Source organism: Balaenoptera borealis (assembly GCF_965194805.1).
Source record: "Balaenoptera borealis genome assembly, chromosome: 5".
In the NCBI taxonomy this organism is placed as follows: domain Eukaryota; kingdom Metazoa; phylum Chordata; class Mammalia; order Artiodactyla; family Balaenopteridae; genus Balaenoptera; species Balaenoptera borealis.
Window position 1 is genome coordinate 66,087,096 of NC_138862.1, and position 21,754 is coordinate 66,108,849.

The following is a 21,754-nucleotide window of genomic DNA, read 5'->3' on the forward strand; positions in this document are numbered from 1 at the left end:
AACCAGCAGTGTACCTGAGCTCTAAGCTGGGAGACCGTGTGGGCATTCTTTTCTTTTTGGATAGACAAGATTTGGTCATATTCTGATCTAAGTCTTAGCTAAATGTATTGGCATTGCAGTTTTAGCCCTTTCAAATGATTAAATTACACCAATCTATATTCATACTTCTTGAAAATTTGCCTCTCTAGTATATTAATATAATTTACATTCAGGGTGATGGAATTAAAGTGAATTATCTTCAATAATATTACATTTGTACAGACTGCTTTCTGCTATAAGCATCTCACTTGACATATTAATCAAGAAATTATACAGAAAGCATGATTTTGAAAATAACAATTATGGTGACATCACTTAACATTATAATAAGATATTTATACCTCATATATAAAGTATTTATGGGGTCCTTTTGTGCTTTTTGGAAATTAAAGCAACATTTTATTCACATTTAATCATTTGGCTATGTTATGTTTTTGATACTTGGAAGGCACTAAATGTTCACATTCATCAAATGAGATAAAATGAAGACAAAAACAAAATACGTTTTTATAGAAGAGACTTATGTGTTCTCACCTGAGGCTGCTGTGGTATTTGAAGGGGTTGAAGCAGCTGCTTGAATCCGAGCATGAGGAGGAATAAGGATGGTAGCTAGAGGTGGATTACTTGACAGTTCTAGAGAAAAGGTAAGACACATGTGTTAGAATCCACTCTTAAATTTTATGTGAAACTATTTTATTGGTAACACTAACAGAAGATACAGCATTAAAACATTGGTTTAACAGAAAAAAAAAGACATGATAAACCTACATCTGAAACTAAATCATGAGCTAGCAATTAACATATAGAGAAAGTCCACAGAAACGGTGTGATACATAACAAAGGCACTATCTGCTAAAATTAGGGTATCTCTGAGAACTAAAGATAGGCCGGGGAAAGGTATTGGTCAAAAGTTTGAGGGTAAGCATATTAATAAGATATATTTCCATCTTTTATTAACTTAAATATACTAGGTTTTCCCTTGGTACTCTGACAGTATTTGACTGCAGGGATTGAGGGTGACAGTGTCACAGAAAAGAGAATATAATTGCAGTTTGTACTTCGGCATGCACAGACCAAGTTACTCGATGGCAGGTAAGATTTATCCAAACAGTAGTGGAGGATTTAAGGAACATCTGTTTAAATTCTCACTGCTTTTATTAAAAATGTCTTTACTGAATTCTACTTTGCTTTTTAACTTAGTAAGGTTATTACTTTTTAAAAGTTTGAAATAGGCTTTTATCTGCACGTGGAAAGTTTCTCTCTGTCAACTGTATACAAACTGGCTTTCTTTAAAGAATTAAGTTCTGTATATGAATCTTGAGAAAAAGATGATATTGGACTTAATAACGTAAACAACTACCGAGACATGGTGGTGAGCTTGCACATAAAAGTATCTGGTGTTAACTTCCGATAATATGACTTCTTCTAGTCTGCCTGGGATAACCCTGGTTTATTCTTGTAGTTCCGGCATTTAACTAGTGAGTGCTTATTTCCATTCTAATAAGTGTCGCTATTAATAATTCTTATTCCAATAATTTGAAGGAATAATTATACGACCATACTAGCTAAAGGAAGATGTTATCCTCTGAGCTACAAGCAATTCACAGTTACGGTATGGACTAAAAAAAGTTAGGAAATAGTATTTTCTTTAAATTAAAGTAAAATTCACATAATATAAAATCAATCATTTTAAAGTGTATAATTCATGGAATTTAGTACATTCACAATGTTGTACAACCATCACCTCTACCTAGTTTCAAAATATTTTCATCACCCCAAAGGGAAACCTTTAAGCAACTACTCGCCATTCATCTCTCCTGCCAGCCCCTAGTAAGGGAAATATCGTTTTAATGCAGTACTTTACAAAGCCCCTGGCAATACTGATTTATTCAACTTGGTGCCTTAGTAGCTAAATTTTGTACTAAATCCGATACTAAATGATAACCAGATTCTGGTAAAAAGAAGCAACATGCTGATGTCAAGATATATGAAAAATGAATGGGAGGAAAAGCTCAAAACTGAAAGAAGACTATTCATTATCTTTTCCCCTTAAATGAGAAGACATATTAGGTCAGTTCATCAAATAATAACCTTCCCTGAGTTGGAAAATCACTGCCCTAATGATCAGGTTTGAAGAGATGCTGTTTTCTCATAATCAGCTTTAGTAGCTGTTTCAGTTCTCACTGAGGTACAGAAAGAGCCAATGTAGTTTTACTTCAAATCAGTCCAATTTTAATGCACAATCTTATACCTAGGAAAACAAGAGAATCACTGATAATTGCCATGGCTGATGACTTTATGGTTCTAAGAATAAAAATTAATGTAAGATGTGGTAGTTACTCTTCAGTAATCCAAAAGAAAGTCAGACTTACCATCCCAATTAAGATTAAAATCTCCTAAAATAGAAAAGCTTCTTTAAAATCCACCCATCCATCTACCCACCCACACCCTCATCCAACTAACAATACTGAGCATGAAAGATTGTGTTAGGTCCCAGGATAGACAGATAAAAAGATAGTTGTCTTTGTCTGTTCAACAGAAACAGAAAATGGAAGGACAATTACACAAATAAGCTGGCAAGAAAGGCATTCAATCGATTTGAGACTGGGACACTTTTAAATTAAAAGATCTCTATGACCATGCGCCCAACATCTAAAAGAAAATCCAAAAGAGGAAAAGATGACCAAAGATTTTAATATAAGACATTTTGACAGAGCTACAATTGAGATAATCTTTAAAATAAACTGAGTATCAGTGGTCTGTGGTCACATGATGTCCATTTTCTCCCACTCACTCAATCTCTTTTACCAGATCACCTATCCTTGTGTATCTGCATGTCCAATTGAGGGCCATGGTGGTTTTGTCTTATTCTGGTTAAGGTGTATGTATGCATACACACACACACACACACACACACACACACACACACACACACACACACACACACAGAGTTGCAGGGTTTGAGAAAAACAATCCTCTTTTTCCCTAGGTGGTAGAGGGGTAACTAATGAAAGTGAAAGATAGGAAACAGTAAAGAAAAGACGACGATAACCAAAAAAAAGGAAGCTATGGGATCCTGGAGGCTTTGCCACATCTAAAGACACAGGGGAGAGGTAAGTAAAGTTCATGAAACAACTTAAAAGACTAAGTTCTTACCCTAGAGTGAACAGTAGATAGCCTTTGGGGGCAGGGAGAACTTTTGTGAAATTTTTGAGTCACACATCCAAAAACTTAAGAAATTCTAAACTGGACAGCCACATATAGCTCTACATCTCTCCAACTTCTATACACCATTGTCCTTTTCCTCTTCCTTAATTATATGTATTCCTTCAGGTCCATTGCTTTCCATCCATTAGCTCTTCTCCACTTCAGAGAGCTTGCTAACTGTCACAGCTTTTGCTTGTGTGAATGAGGAAGCCTCCATGTATTACAGCACTGTTTTCTACACTGCAAGTCTGTCCCTTTTGTGGGGAGAGACTATGGGCACTTCTGTGGGCTGTCACAAGTAGTCCAAAATGCTTGTAATTTTTTTTTTTTTTGCATGTAACAATTACAACCTACTCCCAATCTCCCTGTCTATCCATGGCACTGAATAGTAAGGAAACGGAGGCAATGAGTATGGATACAAAATGCACTGAAAGAAAGCAAAAAAAAAGGATGGCATTTTGGATGACAGAAAGAGCAAAGCAATAGACATTTTTAGAATCAGGGAAAGTATATGTATTCTTTTTTTCTTTAAATTTTATTGATTGATTGATTGGCCGTGTTGGGTCTTCATTGCTGTGCGCGGGCTTTCTCTAGTTGCAGTGAGCGGGGCAACTCTTCGTTGCGGTGCATGGGCTTCTCATTGCGGTGGCTTCTCTTGTTGCGGAGCATGGGCTCTAGGCGCTTGGGCTTCAGTAGTTGTTGCATACGGGCTCTAGAGCGCAGGCTCAGTAGTTGTGGCACACGGGCTTGGCTGCTCCGTAGCATGTGGGATCTTCCTGGACCAGGGCTCGAACCCGTGTCCCCTGCATTGGCAGGTGGATTCTTAACCACTGTGTCACCAGGGAAGTCCCAGTATATGTATTCTTAAAGGCAGAGAATATGGAGTGTAGAAGAGATTGAAAATGAAAAGTTAATATTTATTCACTAAATATATGTGTGAGGCTAGAGAGCAGGGAGATTATTAAGGAAACAAGGAAGCCCATAATATAAAAGTGGGTCTAGCTATGGAAAAGAGGTGGGAAGAATAAGAGACTGCATTACTCCAGAGACATGGTTCAAACAAAATGGCAACAGGTTCCAGAATGTTTTAGAAAACTTCATGCATGACAAGGATTTCTTCAACCAACTGAAGATGCCATAAAACTACTCATTAAAAAAAAATCACATAGTAGTTTATGAGGAAACATTATGAATGTTTTGATGGTGTATCAATCATTATGTGGTCCACCATCAAAACATAATGCACAATTCAAACAAAAGTAAAATGAATTTAAAAATAGCTATCAATAAGCCAACCAAGAGAGGTATCAACCAACCAAAAGGTTAACCAAACTCATTTAAGTAAATTTTGCTGCACTGTTGACACTAAAAACTATAGAAGAAAAATTCCCATGAAAAGACCACTGTAAGTTAAGCAATCTTTTTAAATGTTAAAAACAAGAACAGAACCTAAATCTAGTTGTTTTGGAGAAACCTGAAGTTTCCCTTAAAGTTTCTCTTCTTCCAAATATAAGATTTCTAAATTTATTGATAAGAAAGGGCGGGTTTTTGGTTTTTTTTTAATTTGCAGGGGTGGGGGATAGGAGTAGGGGTGGGAAGAGGTATATATGTTTGTTCAAACTGTGTTGTGTGAAAGCTGAGGATAAATTTGAGAATAGCAATCAATGTACAAACCAGAAGGGAGAAATCAACCCTTTATTAACTAGACCTCTTACAGTGATAATAAAATACTAGTCATAAGGTAGAAGGAAATCTTCTTTCTTTGTTATCTTTGAAAGGGCTCAACATACAGACCCCCAAAAGGAGTCACTACAAGAGGCAAACTTTCTTTTTCTTCTATAAGTAGTCTGAGGTTTTCATGTGTGTATCAGGTCTCTTAAGAATAAATGAAAATTGCCAGTGGTTGTCTATACAGTTAAAACTGCTATTTTTTTTCCTATTCACAGAAAATGACTTAACAATGGCATGGTACTTTTTTTTTGAGGAGTAATTCAAATGTTAGGATGGTGAACCTTGATCTTACACACTGAATTCTAATGTTGCTTGTTTGGATATATTTTTTTTAGATGAACAAGTAACCCCATTACAACTGTTTCTCTCCTAACAATTTCAAAGGGCCCAGGAAATCTCTGACCAAGTTCCTAACGTTGACTACATACTCCATACTCATTCAGAAAAGTAAACAAATACTAAACTAATCAGAAGATCAGACAAATAGTAAACAAATTACAAGGCTTGCTCCTGCTGCTTGGTAATATTAGCAATGTTTCATGTGCGGACTACATGATACCTGTAGAAACCCATGACTACTTTGCCTTGGAACTGCCCAAGAGGGAGCATCACAATTTATACCAGTCACCCAAAAAGGTGTGTACTACATTTATAGTAATGCATTGTGTACTACATTTATAGTAATGCATTTGTGTACTACACTTATAGTAATGCATTGTGTACTACATAATGCATTTTGTGTACTACATTTACAGTAATGATACATTTACAAGTTATCTAGCAAAATGTTAGTATTTTTAAAGTCCTGGTGATTAAAAAGAATAAGCTTTAGTAACCTGAAAATCTTAGAACTCCATTCTTGATGAAATGTAATAAGTGTAGCATTTATGTTGAATTCTGCAGGAACCAGTCTGTGGTTTTTTTGTGTCCATTTATACCATGATTTTACATATCTTACCCTTTCATGCTCTATGTTTTTAGCTTTATTTCTCATTTTTTCTTTGTCTTTCTGGAGTCAACATTTTTACAATCAGAATTTTGGAGCTGTATGTGTCTTTGAATATCCTTTAATCCAACTACCTCATCTTTTTAAATCAGTAAACTCAGAGATAGTGTCTTGGCCAAGATCTGCACCTAGTTAGAGAGAGACTGGGAAGGAGACTTTAGGTCTGACTTACTCCATATGCAATACTGCATATCTTTATTGCCTTGGTTATAAATCACATACCACCAGTATTCTGGTCTTCCTGGAAGTGTATCTGTCCAAACTACACACAGAACTTTAAGTCCAGACATTAGTTTTTCATTGTTTGTTCCTATAACATTCCACATTCTCTCCAGTAGTACAGTCGAGGCAGCAGAGACACTGAAATCTCAGGGAAAGGGAAAATAATCCTCATAAATAATTGATAATTTAGATCCTAAAATTTCGAATACAGTCAACACTGTATGTCAGTAGTACTCTAGTTGCCGGAACTAAAACTAACCTGCCCCCTCTTACTGGCACTCATGAATTTCCTAAGCTCTCCCTTGCAGTGTACTTCCTTGGTTTAGCTTTCAATACCTAGAAGAGTACAGCTTACCTCGATATTTTCCTCTTCTAAATTATTCATAAAATATTAAAGAATAATTCTGATACCAATTCTTTTGATAAGTATAAACAGCTCCATCTCTCATTTATTTACTAGAATAATCCTTTTATTTATACCCAAATTTCCTCAAGTCCATTTATCAAGATCTTTTATAGCCATTTTTTCACCCAGAAGAACACAATAGAAAAACAGGGATAGCCACGTGAAAGGTTTATATTTCAGTTAAAAAAAAAAAAAAAAGAGGGGCACTGCAAGTGAGAGCAGTTTGAGTTTCTCTTTAGGATTTGATTCATATCCTACATATAAATCAAGAATTCCTATCTTATGTAAATTTATTCTTGCTATTGTAAATTATAATAAATCTAAAACCAAAAAGTCCCTACTCAAGGTTAGAATATTAGAAGATACTTCATTACCTCAAGGTGGTTGAAACACTATGTCCACTTTATTTTTTTTTTTAACTTTTTATTTTATATTGGAGTATAGCCCATTAACAATGTTGTGATATACTATGTCCACTTTAGATGTGGCTGAGGGTAAGACAGGCTAGAAGAAAATGCCCAGGATATAAAAAGCCAGGTAAGCAGGTGGGCTGACCATATTTATGCATATCACTATTTCATAACAAAAAAACTGGTTTAAAAATCATTGCTATAAAGATATGGAGCCTCCTAATTATCACAAATAATGAGTTACAACAGATTTTATAAATAAGTAGTCTACTGCTTTCAGATGAAGAAGTATAACCCTTTGGTAAGCTGGCCTTCTGTAACACTTGCTTTTGTTGCCCACCCCCAACTTGTCCTCAGCCCCTGTTTTCATCACTCCCTTTTCTTTAACACAGTCCTAAACTCATTAAAAAAACTCTTTCTCTGATCCTTCCCCCATTCCCTTTGCTTTTCTCTTACTCTTCCTTTTACTGTTTTTTTTTTCCACTTGATTTCTGGAACCCCTTTGCTGTCTCATCACTGTTTTCCTCATGTCCGGATACTCTTGTCCCTGTATCCCAAGACATCCGTTGTCTGCCTGAGTTTGCATGCTGTTTTCTGAATGCTCCAAATATTGTTTTAACTCTCATTTAAGCAGTCCCCCCTTCTTCTGGCCTAACCAATAAGCCACTCTTCCTCCTTGTTCCCCCACAAAACTATCATTCCCTCAGATAACCCAGCTAAGTGGCAGAGCAGTAGACTCTTCAAACTAAGTCACACTAATGTAAACAGTTGATAATCTTTACTTACACCTGCCCAACCCCCATCCTATCCGATGCCCTCAGGGGGACAATGTTTACTAAAATAATTTTACTTGGTAAAATCTCATAAAATTAGGCTAGAAAATTGGAACTGGGGATGTGTGTGGTGGAATTAACTGGAGACACATCTTTAAACATACAAAACTACTGATTTCCAGTATATTCCAGCCTTGGAATAGGTAAGGAATTGGTAAACAAAGAGAAAAATCGATCTCTGTTGGGATTTCCTGATTCTATTTGATTCCTAAGGTCTGATTAAGTTATGTTCAACCTTTGAGATCCAATTACTGAGGGAAAGGGAAAGAAGGGTATGGTATGCTAAAGGTCTGTCCTGGTTTCCAATGCCTAGATGCAGGTAATACTGTCAGTCAGGGGATCCTAGAACACAGAAGCCCCAGTGCCAGAAAAAAAGAGAGGTGTAATAGTTATGGATCCAGAAGGTCAGAAGGATCTCAAAGTTTTCTGTCCCATATCTGTTCACCTCTCTTCTCCCTCTAGCTGATCACAGAAACACTTGTTTTGATTATATGAAAGTAATATTAATTAACATTTATGGCTATTTACTCATGGCACAGTAACAAACATCAAATTGTAGTTAGCTATAAGCTTTACTATATTCTATTCAAGTGTTTAATCTTCATAGTTCTGTTCATATGGTAGGTTTACTTGACTAATTAAAACAACAGTACCAACAACTAGAGGGAACATTAGAAATGCCCAATAAGTACAGGTCGCATGAATTAATAAATACTGTGTGTATTTAAAGTAGCAGGTATCAATCACTCAAACAGTCATTGAGCACCTACTATATGTAGATCAGGGATTACCTTTAGTTTATCTGGGGAAAATAGTATAGACTTCACTGAAAATTTGCTGTAAGGATGGAGGAGGATTTTATTCTACCTACATACAGCAGAACCTCACTAATGACACCCTCCATCCCCCCCTACCTCTGCCCCCACGTTTCCTATCTCTGCACTCTCTCTAGCTATACAACCAACTGGAAAGTCAGTTCTCCTTCTTCATTCTCTTGAATTAGCCAGTTTTATTCTGATCATCCATTAATTGCTATTAATTAGTATGTGCTTTAAAGTTGCATCTGCACAACAGTTACATCTTTGCCTTAGTAAATAAGATGACTATTTGCAAAGACTGCTCCAAAATCAGAATAGGGAGGATCAAACAGAAATAACACAAATTGTTGACATCAAGTAGCACCTCTTTCCTGGACAGCTGTGTCCTTATATGGAAACACTGTTCAAGTATAATAGTGATTTAGAAGGATAGGGAGAAAGTACTACTAAGTGATCATAGCCCAGTTTCAGAATGGCTGCTAAGACAGGGCAGCATTTAACAACTTTAATAAAGAAGGGCCATATTACAAAATGATGTCATGTTCAACTTAATACATTGAGTTTTATGAAAAACCAATTCAAGGATATATTCACAGGGCCCATTCGAAGAGGTACAAAGATTCATGCACATCCTTTTCACTGATATCCACAGAATCACATAAAGAGTCTGACAGCCACAGAGATTGCATGCCACGTCTACATATACCACATCCATGTATACACATATTCTTCAACTCCTCAAAGTCATATGCACATTCAGACATACACAGAGTCATATTTATGTTTGATATTCTGGGCAAATATAAAAAGTTGAAATATCAAAATAAAACATTCTTCATTCCTTTTTAAAAACTTATAACTATTAGATATGTGTGAACAAAGTCTGAATTAAATTATTTACTCTTTAAAGTGAGCCTTTTCTTTACTTTAGTTGATTCTATTATTTGACAATATGAAAACTGCCCACTCACAAAACTCCTTCCAATATTTTAGAGACCATATTCTAAAATCTAAGCCAATTTACTTTCATGTTAATCTGTCTTATGAACACAATTTATTAAAGAACAGGTAAATAGTATTTACCAGGTTCTAAATCATTATATTGCAGTAAGCCTTAGGATCAAATGAGATACCACTTCACACCCACTGAGACAGCTATTAAAAAAAAAAAGGAAGACAAGTATCTGTGAGGATGTGAAGAAATGGGGACCCTTGTAACATTGCTGGTAGGAATGTAAAATGTGCAAGCCATTGTGCAAAATGGTTTGGTGGTTCCTCAAGAAATTAAACATAGAATTACCATATGACTCAAAAAAACTGAAAACAAGTATCCAAACAAATTCATACTTGTACACAATGGTCATAGCAGCACTATTCACAATAGCCAGAAGGTAGAAACAAACCAAATGTCCATCAGTACATGAATGGATAAACAAAATGTGGTATATTCCTATGCTATGGACTGAAGGTTTGTATCCCCTTAAACTTCATATGCTGAAGCCCTAATCCACAATGTGATGGTATCTGGAAGTGGAGCCTTTGGGAGGAAATTTGGTCATGAGGGTAGAACCCTCATGAATGGGATTAGTGGCCTTATAAGAAGCGACACAAGAGAGGTGATCTCTCTTCACCATATGAGCAAGAAAGTAGCCATCTGCAAACCAGGAAGTGGGCCTTTGCTGAACACTGAATTTGCCGGCATCTTGATCTTGATGTTCCCAGCCTCCAGGACCGTGAGAGATAAATGTTTGCTGCTTAAACCTAAGTGTCCATCGACAGATGAATGGATAAAGAAGATATGGTACATATATACAATGGAATATACTCAGCCATAAAAGAAACAAAATTGAGTTATTTGTAGTGAGGTGGATGGACCTAGAGTCTGTCATACAGAGTGAAGTGAGTCAGAAAAAGAAAAACAAACATCGTATGCTAACACATATATATGGAATCTAAAAAAAAAATTGGTTCTGACGAACCTAGGGGCAGGACAGGAATAAAGATGCAGACGTAGAGAATGGACTTGAGAACACGGGGAGGGGGAAGGGTAAGCTGGGACGAAGTGAGAGAGTGGCATGGACTTATATATACTACCAAATGCAAAATAGATAGCTAGTGGCAAGCAGCCGCATAGCACAGGGAGATCAGCTCGGTGCTTTGTGACCACCTAGAGGGGTGGGATGGAGATGCAAGAGGGAGGAGATATGGGGATATATGTATAGCTGATTCACTTTTTTATACAGCAGAAACTAACACACCATTGTAAAGCAATTATACTCCAATAAAGACGTTTAAAAAATAAATAAATGTTTGTTGCTTAATCCACCTAGTCTATGGTATTTTGTTAATAGTTGCCTGAACTGATTAAGACATGATATAATGAAATATTATTCTGCCATAAAAAGGAATGAAATGCTGATACATGCTACAACATGGATGAGCCCTGAAAACATGTTAAGTGAAAGAAGCCAGACACAAAAGGTCTCACATTATGTGATTCCATCATATGAAATACCCGGAATAGGTAAATCTATAGAGACAGAAAGCAGACTGGTGGCTGCCAAGGGCTGAAGGAGGGATTAATGGAGCCTGAGTGCTTAATGGGTACGGAGTTTTCTTCAGGAGCAATGAAAATGTTTTGGAATTTGACAGAGGTGATAGCTGCACAACACTGTGAATGTATTAAACACCACTGGATTGTTTACTTTAAAATGGTTCATCTTATGCTATGTGAATTTTATCTCAGTTTTTAAAAAAGTTTAGAAATTCATAAAATAACAAACCTAGTTGTTTTAAATTTTATTTTCTTTAGTAATAATAGAAAATTATTAGCCAGTGACTAAAGAATCAAATGTAATTACTTCCAAAATGGTGCATGGTAACAGTGAAGCTGAATCCTGGATTTTTAAATCTGATCAAAGAAAGGTTTAAGCAGCATCTCATTTTCAATCAACACATACAGGTGCACACACACATTGAAGAGTATGTATCAAAATATGTCTCAATTTAAGGAGAATTATTCTCCAAAATGTATCCATCATAAATATCATCTTGTATGCATTTGAGTTTCTACCAAGTTGTTCACTTGACAAGGGGCTGTCTTGATTTGTGTATTCTGAGAAACAAAGTACTTGCTGGAGAAGATACTTAGCATGAGAAAAAACTCAATCAAGGTTCCCTTCAAAATTTGGGAAACTTTAAAGTTACCTGACAAAAATGGTAAAAAAAGAGGTAAAGAAATTTAGCACATTGGGGCTTCCCTGGTGGCGCAGTGGTTAAGAATCTGCCTGCCAATGCGGGGGACACGGGTTCAAGCCCTGGTCCGGGAGGATCCCACATGCCGCGGAGCAACTAGGCCCATGCGCCACAACTACTGAGCCTGCGCTCTGGAGCCTGCGAGCCACAACTACTGAGCCCACGAGCCACAACTACTGAAGCCCACACGCCTAGAGCCTGTGCTCTGCAACAAGGGAAGCCACTGCAATGAGAAGCCCGCGCACCGCAATGAAGAGTGGCCCCCGCTCGCCACAACTAGAGAAGGCCCTTGGGCAGCAACAAAGATCCAACCCAGCCAAAAATAAATAAATAAATTAATTAATTAATTTTTAAAAAAATGAAATTTAGCACTGACTTAGTAGTTTCTGATGTCAAGACTCCACAGTTCCACTGGATGTCACTGCATACAAAAGCCTTTTAGATACCACTTTAAAAAGCAATCCACTAAATAATTATATTATGCAGCCAATAAACATAAACCTACAGTACAAAAAGGAAAACAATGTATCATGTTATGTAAATGGATACATGTAGAATTTCCAATGGTGGTCTCAGACAGATTCAAAAAGTGCTTCATATTAAAAACTTCAGGTGATGTAACCTAAAAAACTATATAGATGGTTCAAAAAGTAGCTCTACTGATAACAAAGACACAGATGTAAAAGATGCATATAGAGTTTGAAAAAAATTGTTTTATGAAATTTGAGATGTAAAAAAAATTCCTAACCTAATATTAACTTTATATAATATATAATTTTAAATATATTCAAGTTAACAAAAAGAACCCTTTTGGGATCTTCTACATGGGAAAATAGAGGATCACTTTATATTCAAGGATTACCAGCTTTAGCATTAGAAAAAAGATTGAAAAGAGCTACACCATAAAATGCTAAAAGTGATTATTTTGAACGCTAAAAGTAATTACTTCGGGATTGTGATTTTAATTTTCTCTACTTCCTCTGCATTTTCAACATTTTCTTCCATCTACATGTATTACTCGATTAAAACAAAAGCAGTAAGAATTAAAAATAAAATTTATTTTCTCAAGAGGTCTAAAACTTGTATGACATGGAATCAATGAATTTCTGTTCTGGAAGAGGCCAAGAGTCTCCCAGTCTAACCTTCTGCCAAATCGGAATCATCTTATCTACAATATTTGACATCATCCAGCTTTTCCCTGATATACAGATCAATATTCTGAAAACAGCTTGTTCCACTATTACCAGTTGAAAACTTCTTTATTGATTCATCAATAATATTATTTAGTCTCTATTTATGCCAGGGGCTGAGGTCTTTATTTGAGGTATTTTTCTCAGGAGTCCGTTAAGTCTTCACTTTTCCAGGCTCTATATCCAATTCTGCTCCTTTGTATACCCTACCTGGCATTCATTAACATTCTTCTTAGAGAGGCATAGCCAGGACTTAAAACAACATTCCAAATGATTTCTGATCAGCCCTAGTCAAAATTAATAGTCCCAGGATACCTGAACATTTTTCTTAGATGAACGTAGACTACATCAGCATTGCCAGCATTATGTAATAGTGACAGCTTAAGATTATAGTCAACTGAATCATCCAGGTCTATTTTACTAGCAACTTCGATGTCCCAAATCTAAAGTTTAAGCAGCGCATTTTTCCACAATCAATTTTAGAAAAGTTTAAATATGGGGGGAAAATTGGGCTTTATAATAAAGGAAATATATCTATTTCCTCATCACAGAAAGCTCTCCATCCCCCTTCTACATTTTTAGCTTGACTAATCAATCAAAACAAGCTATTTATTCCTTGTTTTATCTATAGGGAATTGTACACATTTAATGTTCAGTTTAGGAAGAAAATCATATCATCAAAGGCAGTGTGGTTGATGAATGAATGAAAAATGAACACAGAAATGGTGAAGAAATGACCATCCCTGGGCTTTTTAGAAACCACCAATGCACAAACTTAGTTTTCCAATCAGTGTTTTCTCAGCAGCAATGATGCCAAGTCCCAGAAGGGATGAGAATTTCTCTTCTACATCCCTTATATATAAAGTTATATTAAGTTCCAAGAAGGGGTTTATAGGACTCTAGTTTTCCCCTTCTGTATAATGTCTAAAATTACAAAAATACAGCCACCAATTTATTCCCAGGTTAAAAAAACTTGATATAAATCCTTGGGAAGCAAGAAATTTTAATATTCTAAGTTTCAGATGCAAAGCTGAAGGTTAAATTATACGTTAGTCTTACTAGTGATAAACCTCACTCAGTGAAATCTCTATATAACTTCTCCAAGTGCCAAGATTTATCATAATCTGCTAAAAATTAGAGAAGCTATGCCTATTTGAAACTTTTTACCTGCCATTATTTTGTTCAAAACCATACAAGTGGTAGCCTAATAAGTGGTTAGATAGGATGCTTTCTACCTGCATAAGTACTTAATATGCCTACTTTTATCCTACACAGATTTAATTAACAGAGTGTCACTTCACACACATCTGTAATTTTCCCAGAAATGGTAAAAGAATTAAGTGTTAGGAGTTACCTTGAGTGGTGAAGTTGAAGAGTGCAGGTGTGTCTCGCCCATTTGGTAGTTTGACATTTGGGTCCCGTAATTCATCAAAAAATGAATGTGCACAAGCTTCCAGTGGTGTCAATCGGGCAGTTGGGGTATACTCCAGCAGACGGCTACATAGTGCAATCGCCTCTGGTGGAGTTCGAGGTCGGAAGACCTACAGCATAAAAAAAGAGAAGGTACAATTAATGTTTCTTTGTAAGAATCTTAGCAAATTATCCTCTGAGTACTGAGTTAATTCCCACCATGTACAAAAACATGGTTGCATTTGTGAAAGGAACCTTCTAGAATGAAAGGAGTTAACTGCATATGATTTACCACAGTGATGTGAACTGCTAATTAAAGACTATATGAGAAAAGCTCAGAGAAAAAACTAGGGGAAATGGAAAAAAATCTATATATACTAATCATAAAGCAGTACAATCAAACATGCACACAAAATGTGACAGGCACAAAAGAAAGCCTGGGTTCTGGAGGCAAGCACAACTAGAAGAATACAAAATTAATTTTAAAGTTTTGACTGCTGTGGCAATAGACAAAAGGTTGCCTCTTTTGTGTGATTTTTTTAGCAACGATTATGGATAATGGACAGCACTGTTCAAATTTTGGCAATAAATAGCTTTTAAAAAAGAAAAGCTGTTTTACTCTTGGTCTATAAATATTAACGATTTGGTATTAACTCTTCAATAAGCAGAGACTATTGTTATTTGAAGAAATTCTTGAATATCCAGAACTTCGTAAAATGTCCAAAATTGTTTTCTCAGGTAGCTGTTGTCATGAACACGGCCAGTTTACCCTCATTTGAATAAATATTCTAGAGTTTTAATCAGGAATAGAGAAATGTATTTTTCATTAAGAGCTATTAACTCACAGAAAAAGTAAATTGAAAGCTATACTGAAGCAAAATGCAAATAAATTTGCTGAAAGGAATAGAAAGCTTTCTACTCATCTATGTCTTAAAACTCCTAATAAATACATGAAACTATGAAAAATATACTGTGTTCTAAATTATGGACAGTTAAAGAATAACAGCAGAAGGGGAAAAACAAACGAACAGAAAGCCTTTGAAACTAAAGAAAAATGAAACATATATACCTTGACAGGAAGAACACAGAATCAAATAGAAGGTGTAGTAGTGGCAGTGGTGGAGGTGGACAGACACATAAAGAGAAAGAGATGTGTAAAAATGGAGGGAAATAGACCTAAAAGTAAGGAAAGGACATGTAGATTGTGACAAGGCACAGAGGAGCGTGGGAGGCTTAAGTTTTCCTAAGAGAAAGGCTCATGTAACATTTGGCTATTCGCCTAGGCTGAAAGCAGGAGAACTGGTTACTACTACAGAACTCATTAGGTTATAAGAGACTATTTATAAGAGTACTCTACTCTGAAAATCTTTTTTTATTCCTTTTGTTTTTACACAAAGTTTATTATTAATAAAGATATTTTCCATGGAAATTGAGAAATTCGTTGGGTAGGATATTAGAAATTTATTTCCAAACATTAAAGGCCTTAGTTAATTTATGTGGCTTGTTAGAAAACCCTCTCTCTAAGGTCAAAAACTGCTTTATCTTTATTCTTTTGAGTAATCTGACTTGCCTCAGTCAAGGAGTTACTGTATTATTTGAAATGTTTAGATCTTACACTGTTCTTAGTCATTTTCCCCTTTCTTGCTCCCCAGCCAGAACCATAATCAAAGTGTGAAAGAAAATAATCAGTGGAAATATTTAGAAAATTTTTCATAAAAATATTAAGCACTACTGACATATTTTATCCCTGAGGGCAATTTGCATTTGACAGCATACAGATTTATTTTGCTAGCTAGTCTAATAAAAATGTCTCTGCACCAATATGGTAACACATAAGTAGAATTAAAAGTACCACCACCAAAAGCAGAAATAAATATCTTCTAACATTTAAATGCAGGGTAGCTAGACAGTGAGTGTAGTTTAAATGAAAAAAAAAAATTGTGTTATTGCTATTAATAAATCAGTATTGTAAGCTTATTTCTGATTATTAAAAAAAAAAGTCATCCACATCTTTCTGGTTTCTTACTGGCTACAAGTGACCATCCATGTTGGTACTAAGACACATATTAGCTTATTCTTGCCAGGGAATCCTAACTCACAGTATCAAAGAGTTAAAAACAATAAAGAAAAGAATTCATTCCAAGAGCCTAAAATCAAGACTTAACCTGCCCTTTAAAAATGTATCCATTATTAATTTAAACCCCTTGAGAGATTCTTGATGAGAAAAGTCTTGGTTCAGTAATCTATGGATAAAAGTTAAGTGGAAAATTATGTGGGGTCAAAACCCAGTGCACCCAAAGTCCAGATTTCTGACCATATGACTGGGTGTGATAGCATGCAACTTTCAAAAATTACAGGCCAAACTAGAAATAGCTCTTCTGAATTATGTTTGTGTCTAAAGAAAAGGAAACCAGTAACTATTGAGATTTGGCTTTTTTTTTTTTTTTTTGGCCCGCAATGTGCGGCATGCGGAACTTCCCCAACCAGGGATTGAACCCGTCCCCACTTCAGTGAAAATACAGAGTCTTAACCACTGTACTGCCATGGAAGTCCTTGGCTTTTAGTTTCTGCTGCTTTTCATTCCTTACTCATTTAAATTGCCTAACACTTGGAATTTTTGGTTCTGTGGATCTTTGTCATATTTATTCTCGTAAAAATAATAATTTTTAAACCCCTCAACTCCTAAACTTCGGATTAGATGTCAATAAATCACTCAGGAAACTGACAATCTAAATATACTATAAGCAAAACCTATACCATACAGTGAGTAAAAACAGAAATCACAGCTACCTACATTGTTTTTACTATTACATTTCAAGAATGAATAACTAGCCTTTCAAAAAAAGTTTTCCCCCTAGTTTTATAGACCTGCCCTGAAATTTTGGGAAAAAAAAATTAAGTACATACCCGAACTCCTGAGGTGAAATGTCCTGTTCCTGACGAATCCTAAAGATGAGAATGCAGTGAAATAATCCAAACAGGGGAAGTCAATCCAAAAGAGAATAGTCCAGCAAGGAAAAATATATCCAATGTTATAAGAAATCCATGGTGTGGGGGGGGACATAGAAAATGTTTATACAGTTATAAACTTTAAACATCAGTCTCCACAGTAGCAAGTCCAAGTTTTAAAAATTATTTCACCACAGTGTATGCAAAAAAATTTGATTGCGCAATGGTGAGGCACAGTAAAGAAACATTTTAATTTTAGTTAATCATGTTCCGATGCCAGTGCGTTTATTAAAAAAATACAAAACCAAAAAAAGTTAAAATCAAAATGAAATCTAGAAGTAAAGTTCCCAAAGTAAAGTGTTTGGTCTTCTACGACCTGGATTCATTGTCCATTGACATGGCTTGGGAGGGGGCATATCAGACTGCTTTTAAAGATACGAGTTCTCAATTTGCTAATTTTCTCTATTAATGAATTTCAGTACACAGTATAAACATTTTTTTCTAAATTATTAGTGATGAGAGAAAAGTAATAAATATATTTAATTTATATTACTATAGATTTCAAGCCAGATATTTTCAATTTGTGTGAGCTAAGAAGGATCAGGCCACCGCGGATTATTCTCCATTTTGGATTGACTTCCCTGCTAAGAGATATTTACTGACATTCTCATTATCTTAGAGGACTCTTCAGGAAATTGACATATCACCTCAGGAGTGCGGGTATAAACTTACTTTTTCTATTGTGGGCTTTGCCCCCTGATACCCTTGCACCCATTACTTAGGAAAAATCATGAACATTCTTTCTTTTTGGAAAAACTCACTGAAAAAAATTCTATATCTTTGAGCACTACAAATTCAACACAGTTCCATCTGCAAATATGCCCAATTCACCCACCAAAAGCTAAACAAAAATATATACAATGAACAATACAACTAAGGGACGGTCACAGTTATAGGTGACATGCATAGTAATGTACACCAACACCTAGGCACAACGGAGCCAATTATGCAAAAGGGAGGTAGTAGGGTCTATTATGTCTAGGTATTGAGAACAAAAAATGGCAGACCTCACCAGTAGCTGTGAATTCCCTTGGCTATTCTAAGAGAATTTAACATTCTTTTAGGATAGTTTCCAGTGGGGGAATTAAATATTTTGCAAAAATAAATAATCCGCGGATTATTTTTAGTCTGCAGACTAAAATTTAGTACACGGATTAAAATCCGGCCCATCAGGATAAAAATCTCTCATGAACTTAAAACACAACCAGGTGGACAAAAATAGAAAACCAGACTAAAAAAACTGAGAGCACAAAGTAAGACTCAACTGGGCCAACTAACAATTAGTGCGCAGACTAAATATGGCCAGCCAAGAATGTCAGCAAGGCCATGAAGAGCCCAAAACACCCCCTGTAAAAACTAAAACCAAAAATAAATAAATAAAACAAAACAGAACAAAGCAAAAAATAAATAAACAAAAGAAGGAAAGAAAACAAAAGAGAAAGGAAAAACTGAAAAGAACCAAAACACTGACATGAACTTTTAAGTGATTCAAATACTACCTCACCTGTGCAGCAACTCATTTTCTTAAATTGAAACAAACTCTCATCACAAATACTAGCCTATAGAAGAAACTAAGAGAAAAAATTCATTTTTTTCCAAAATAAATTCTCTGTGGTACTGAACAAATGCAAACGAGTCCTTAACAGAAGAATTATTCAAAATAAACTTGCATTTGGATAACTCAGAAAGGACAGAGGTAATTTTCTCCTTTACATGTCCTAGAATAGACTTTTGCCATCAAACATCAAATATCAACCTGGAGCTAATTGTTATGACTGAATCATAAGCCCCTTAAAATTACCATTTATAAATGGTCATATATACCACATCAAGGCCTATGGTTGATTCTCATAGCATCAGCTTTCAACAATTCCACTGTATTAAACAGCCAACCAGAGCAATGTAAGAATGCCTATGGGCAATGATAATTAATCTAAGTAGAATGCAGAACAAGTACTGTGCCTGTTTCGAACAGCTACGCCTCCCAAGTTTTCATTGTGATAAATGTACAATACAGACACTGTTCTCTGGTCATACACAAAATACACAAGCATCCAATGTTAAAAACTGATACACCATGAACACTCCTGAAGAGCAACCCTAATATATAAAATTATTTGCAATTTGTAAGCCTAAATACAGGACTAAAAGTGAGACAATGCCATGGATTTGCTGACTAGTTAATTATGTTAATTAAACAAGTTAATTAAGAAAAGAACTTAAGTCTACTGAAGTGCTCATGTGCAGTACGTAATTCATAAGAAACAAAAACATCCTTTCCTTAGCCACAGCAGAGCCAGCATTCAATACATTTCAGCTGCACTAATTAAAAGGCTTATGGAACTTTCCTGAGCTCTAATACACATAAGGAATATCATACGTGTGTTGATATCAGCATTTAACTATGAAATGAAATTTCTCCCTCTAATCTCATTTACTGATAAAATAGTACTATACTATAGAAGTGTGAATTACCAAATGTCCACTTATCCAATCTAATCTTTCATTGTTCATAAAATGGTTACTATAGTCAGGTTGACCTTCCTAAGAATATAATATTTTCTTTTCATCCACACCTCCTTATCTTAAGGGATAGTCCCCTAAACTACAGCAATTCCTAACTTTAGCGACACCTAAGCAAATCTAAATCCTCCTTCAACAGTACCCACCCTCACTCCCCATAGCCCTTCTATCACTGTTAAAGGAGGCTTCCTTTTTCCCTCCACCACCCACGCTGGAAATCTTCCCTATAATACCTAGAGTATGTGAAACACCTTTGAATACCAATAGCACATAATCAAGTATATGGTTATATATTATTCAATACTTGCTTCAACTGAGTCAGTTATATCATCTCTAAGTTTTTCAAAGAGGAGGACTATATATTTTAGTTCTTTTGCATCCTTTATGGTAGCCAGCACAGCACTGATTACATAAGAGATAAGTGTTTTAAAGAACAATTGATTAAGTCAGAAACAGATTTTTGCCTTCTTTTTCAATCCACCCTCAACCCTATCTTTTGCTCCCCACAAGTGATCTTGAAACTTATGTCTTAGCATTCTTTCTTTTTTATATTATTCTTCCCACATATGGACTAGCCACACTAGTAGCTGGATTTTAATGTGCAATACAAGTTTCCAAAGAAATAAGGGTAAAGCCAGCATAAACAGAAAAGTGAGGAGGTCTATTCACATAGGAAAATAGATGATGTAGGTAGAAAATTCAGTAGAGAACGTAGTATATTTATGAGACAAGTGACAATGTACTAGTTGAGGTCAGCATGCAGATGGGGTTGAGTAATAATATAGAAATTGATTACCTAAGCAATAGAACAAAACAGACAAGTGGCAGACTTAGGAACCAACAGAAATCCCCAACACAGTTTTATGCTTTCTGGAATACATGCGAGCAAAACAAGGCAGATAGACCAGAAAGGCAGAGTGGACTTGCAAAAAAATAAAGTTTGACAGCAATTTTTGTTTTGCGCTCTCTAAGACCCTCTGAAGACATTTTTGGTAAAGTGTGAAACTGTAGTTAGAACAGGTAAGTTTACCAAGTGAAAAATCTTGTATTCAAAGGCTCAGGGAATAAAAACCAACATTATGAAGAAAGTCTTTTAAAAAAAATTATAGTGGGGCTTTTTGGTTTAGCTTTAGGCATAGAGAATACTACATATAATAAGCAGCTCATCTGGTCTGAGTCCTTGATGGTTGAAATAACCTCAATTTTCTGCTTACTCTATTAGCTAGCTGGAAACACTAGTATTCATTCATTTCACAGCATGTGGCCTGTGTTCTAAGAAATCAAGTATGTAAGGATTGATTTTTGTAGATAAGGCTTTCTGGGATATTTAACCAATGATCCAAGGTCCTCACATACCCTAAAGACAATTAACTATTAAGTAAACTTAATACTTAATATTAAGTTTTGGCATACATACTCATGGTATGCCAAAAACTCAGCAACAAACATTTTGAGGTAATAGATATTCATTTTATTACTATTATTACAAAAGAGAAATTAGAAACTGCTATAATACATATGGTATGAATTGATAGGTACTACAGGAGTTATGTGGTGGGAATAATCACGTAGAATTTGGATAATTAGAAAATGCTTCACGGGAGAAGTGAGATTTGAGGTCTTGACAGAAGGTCAAGACTTGGTAAGCAGAGAAAAAAAGAACGTTCTAAGTGTTCACTAGGAAGAGGTAGAAAC

General features: G+C 35.5%; 1 protein-coding gene across 6 annotated transcripts in view; it reads right to left on the reverse strand.

The window, feature by feature from the left end:
• The window catches only part of GSK3B (glycogen synthase kinase 3 beta), a 201,724-nt gene that overhangs the window by 19,475 nt on the left and 160,495 nt on the right, over positions 1-21,754 (reverse strand). For 4 of the 6 annotated variants that reach the window (XM_082394944.1, XM_082394940.1, XM_082394943.1 and 1 more), the window contains 3 exons: positions 17,435-17,473; positions 14,472-14,658; positions 574-672 (listed from right to left, as the gene is read on the reverse strand). In XM_082394944.1, the coding sequence (XP_082251070.1) occupies positions 574-672; positions 14,472-14,658; positions 17,435-17,473 (325 nt within the window). The remainder of the gene's footprint in view (positions 1-573; positions 673-14,471; positions 14,659-17,434; positions 17,474-21,754) is intronic. The other 2 variants (XM_082394945.1, XM_082394941.1) reach the window with 1 other exon arrangement.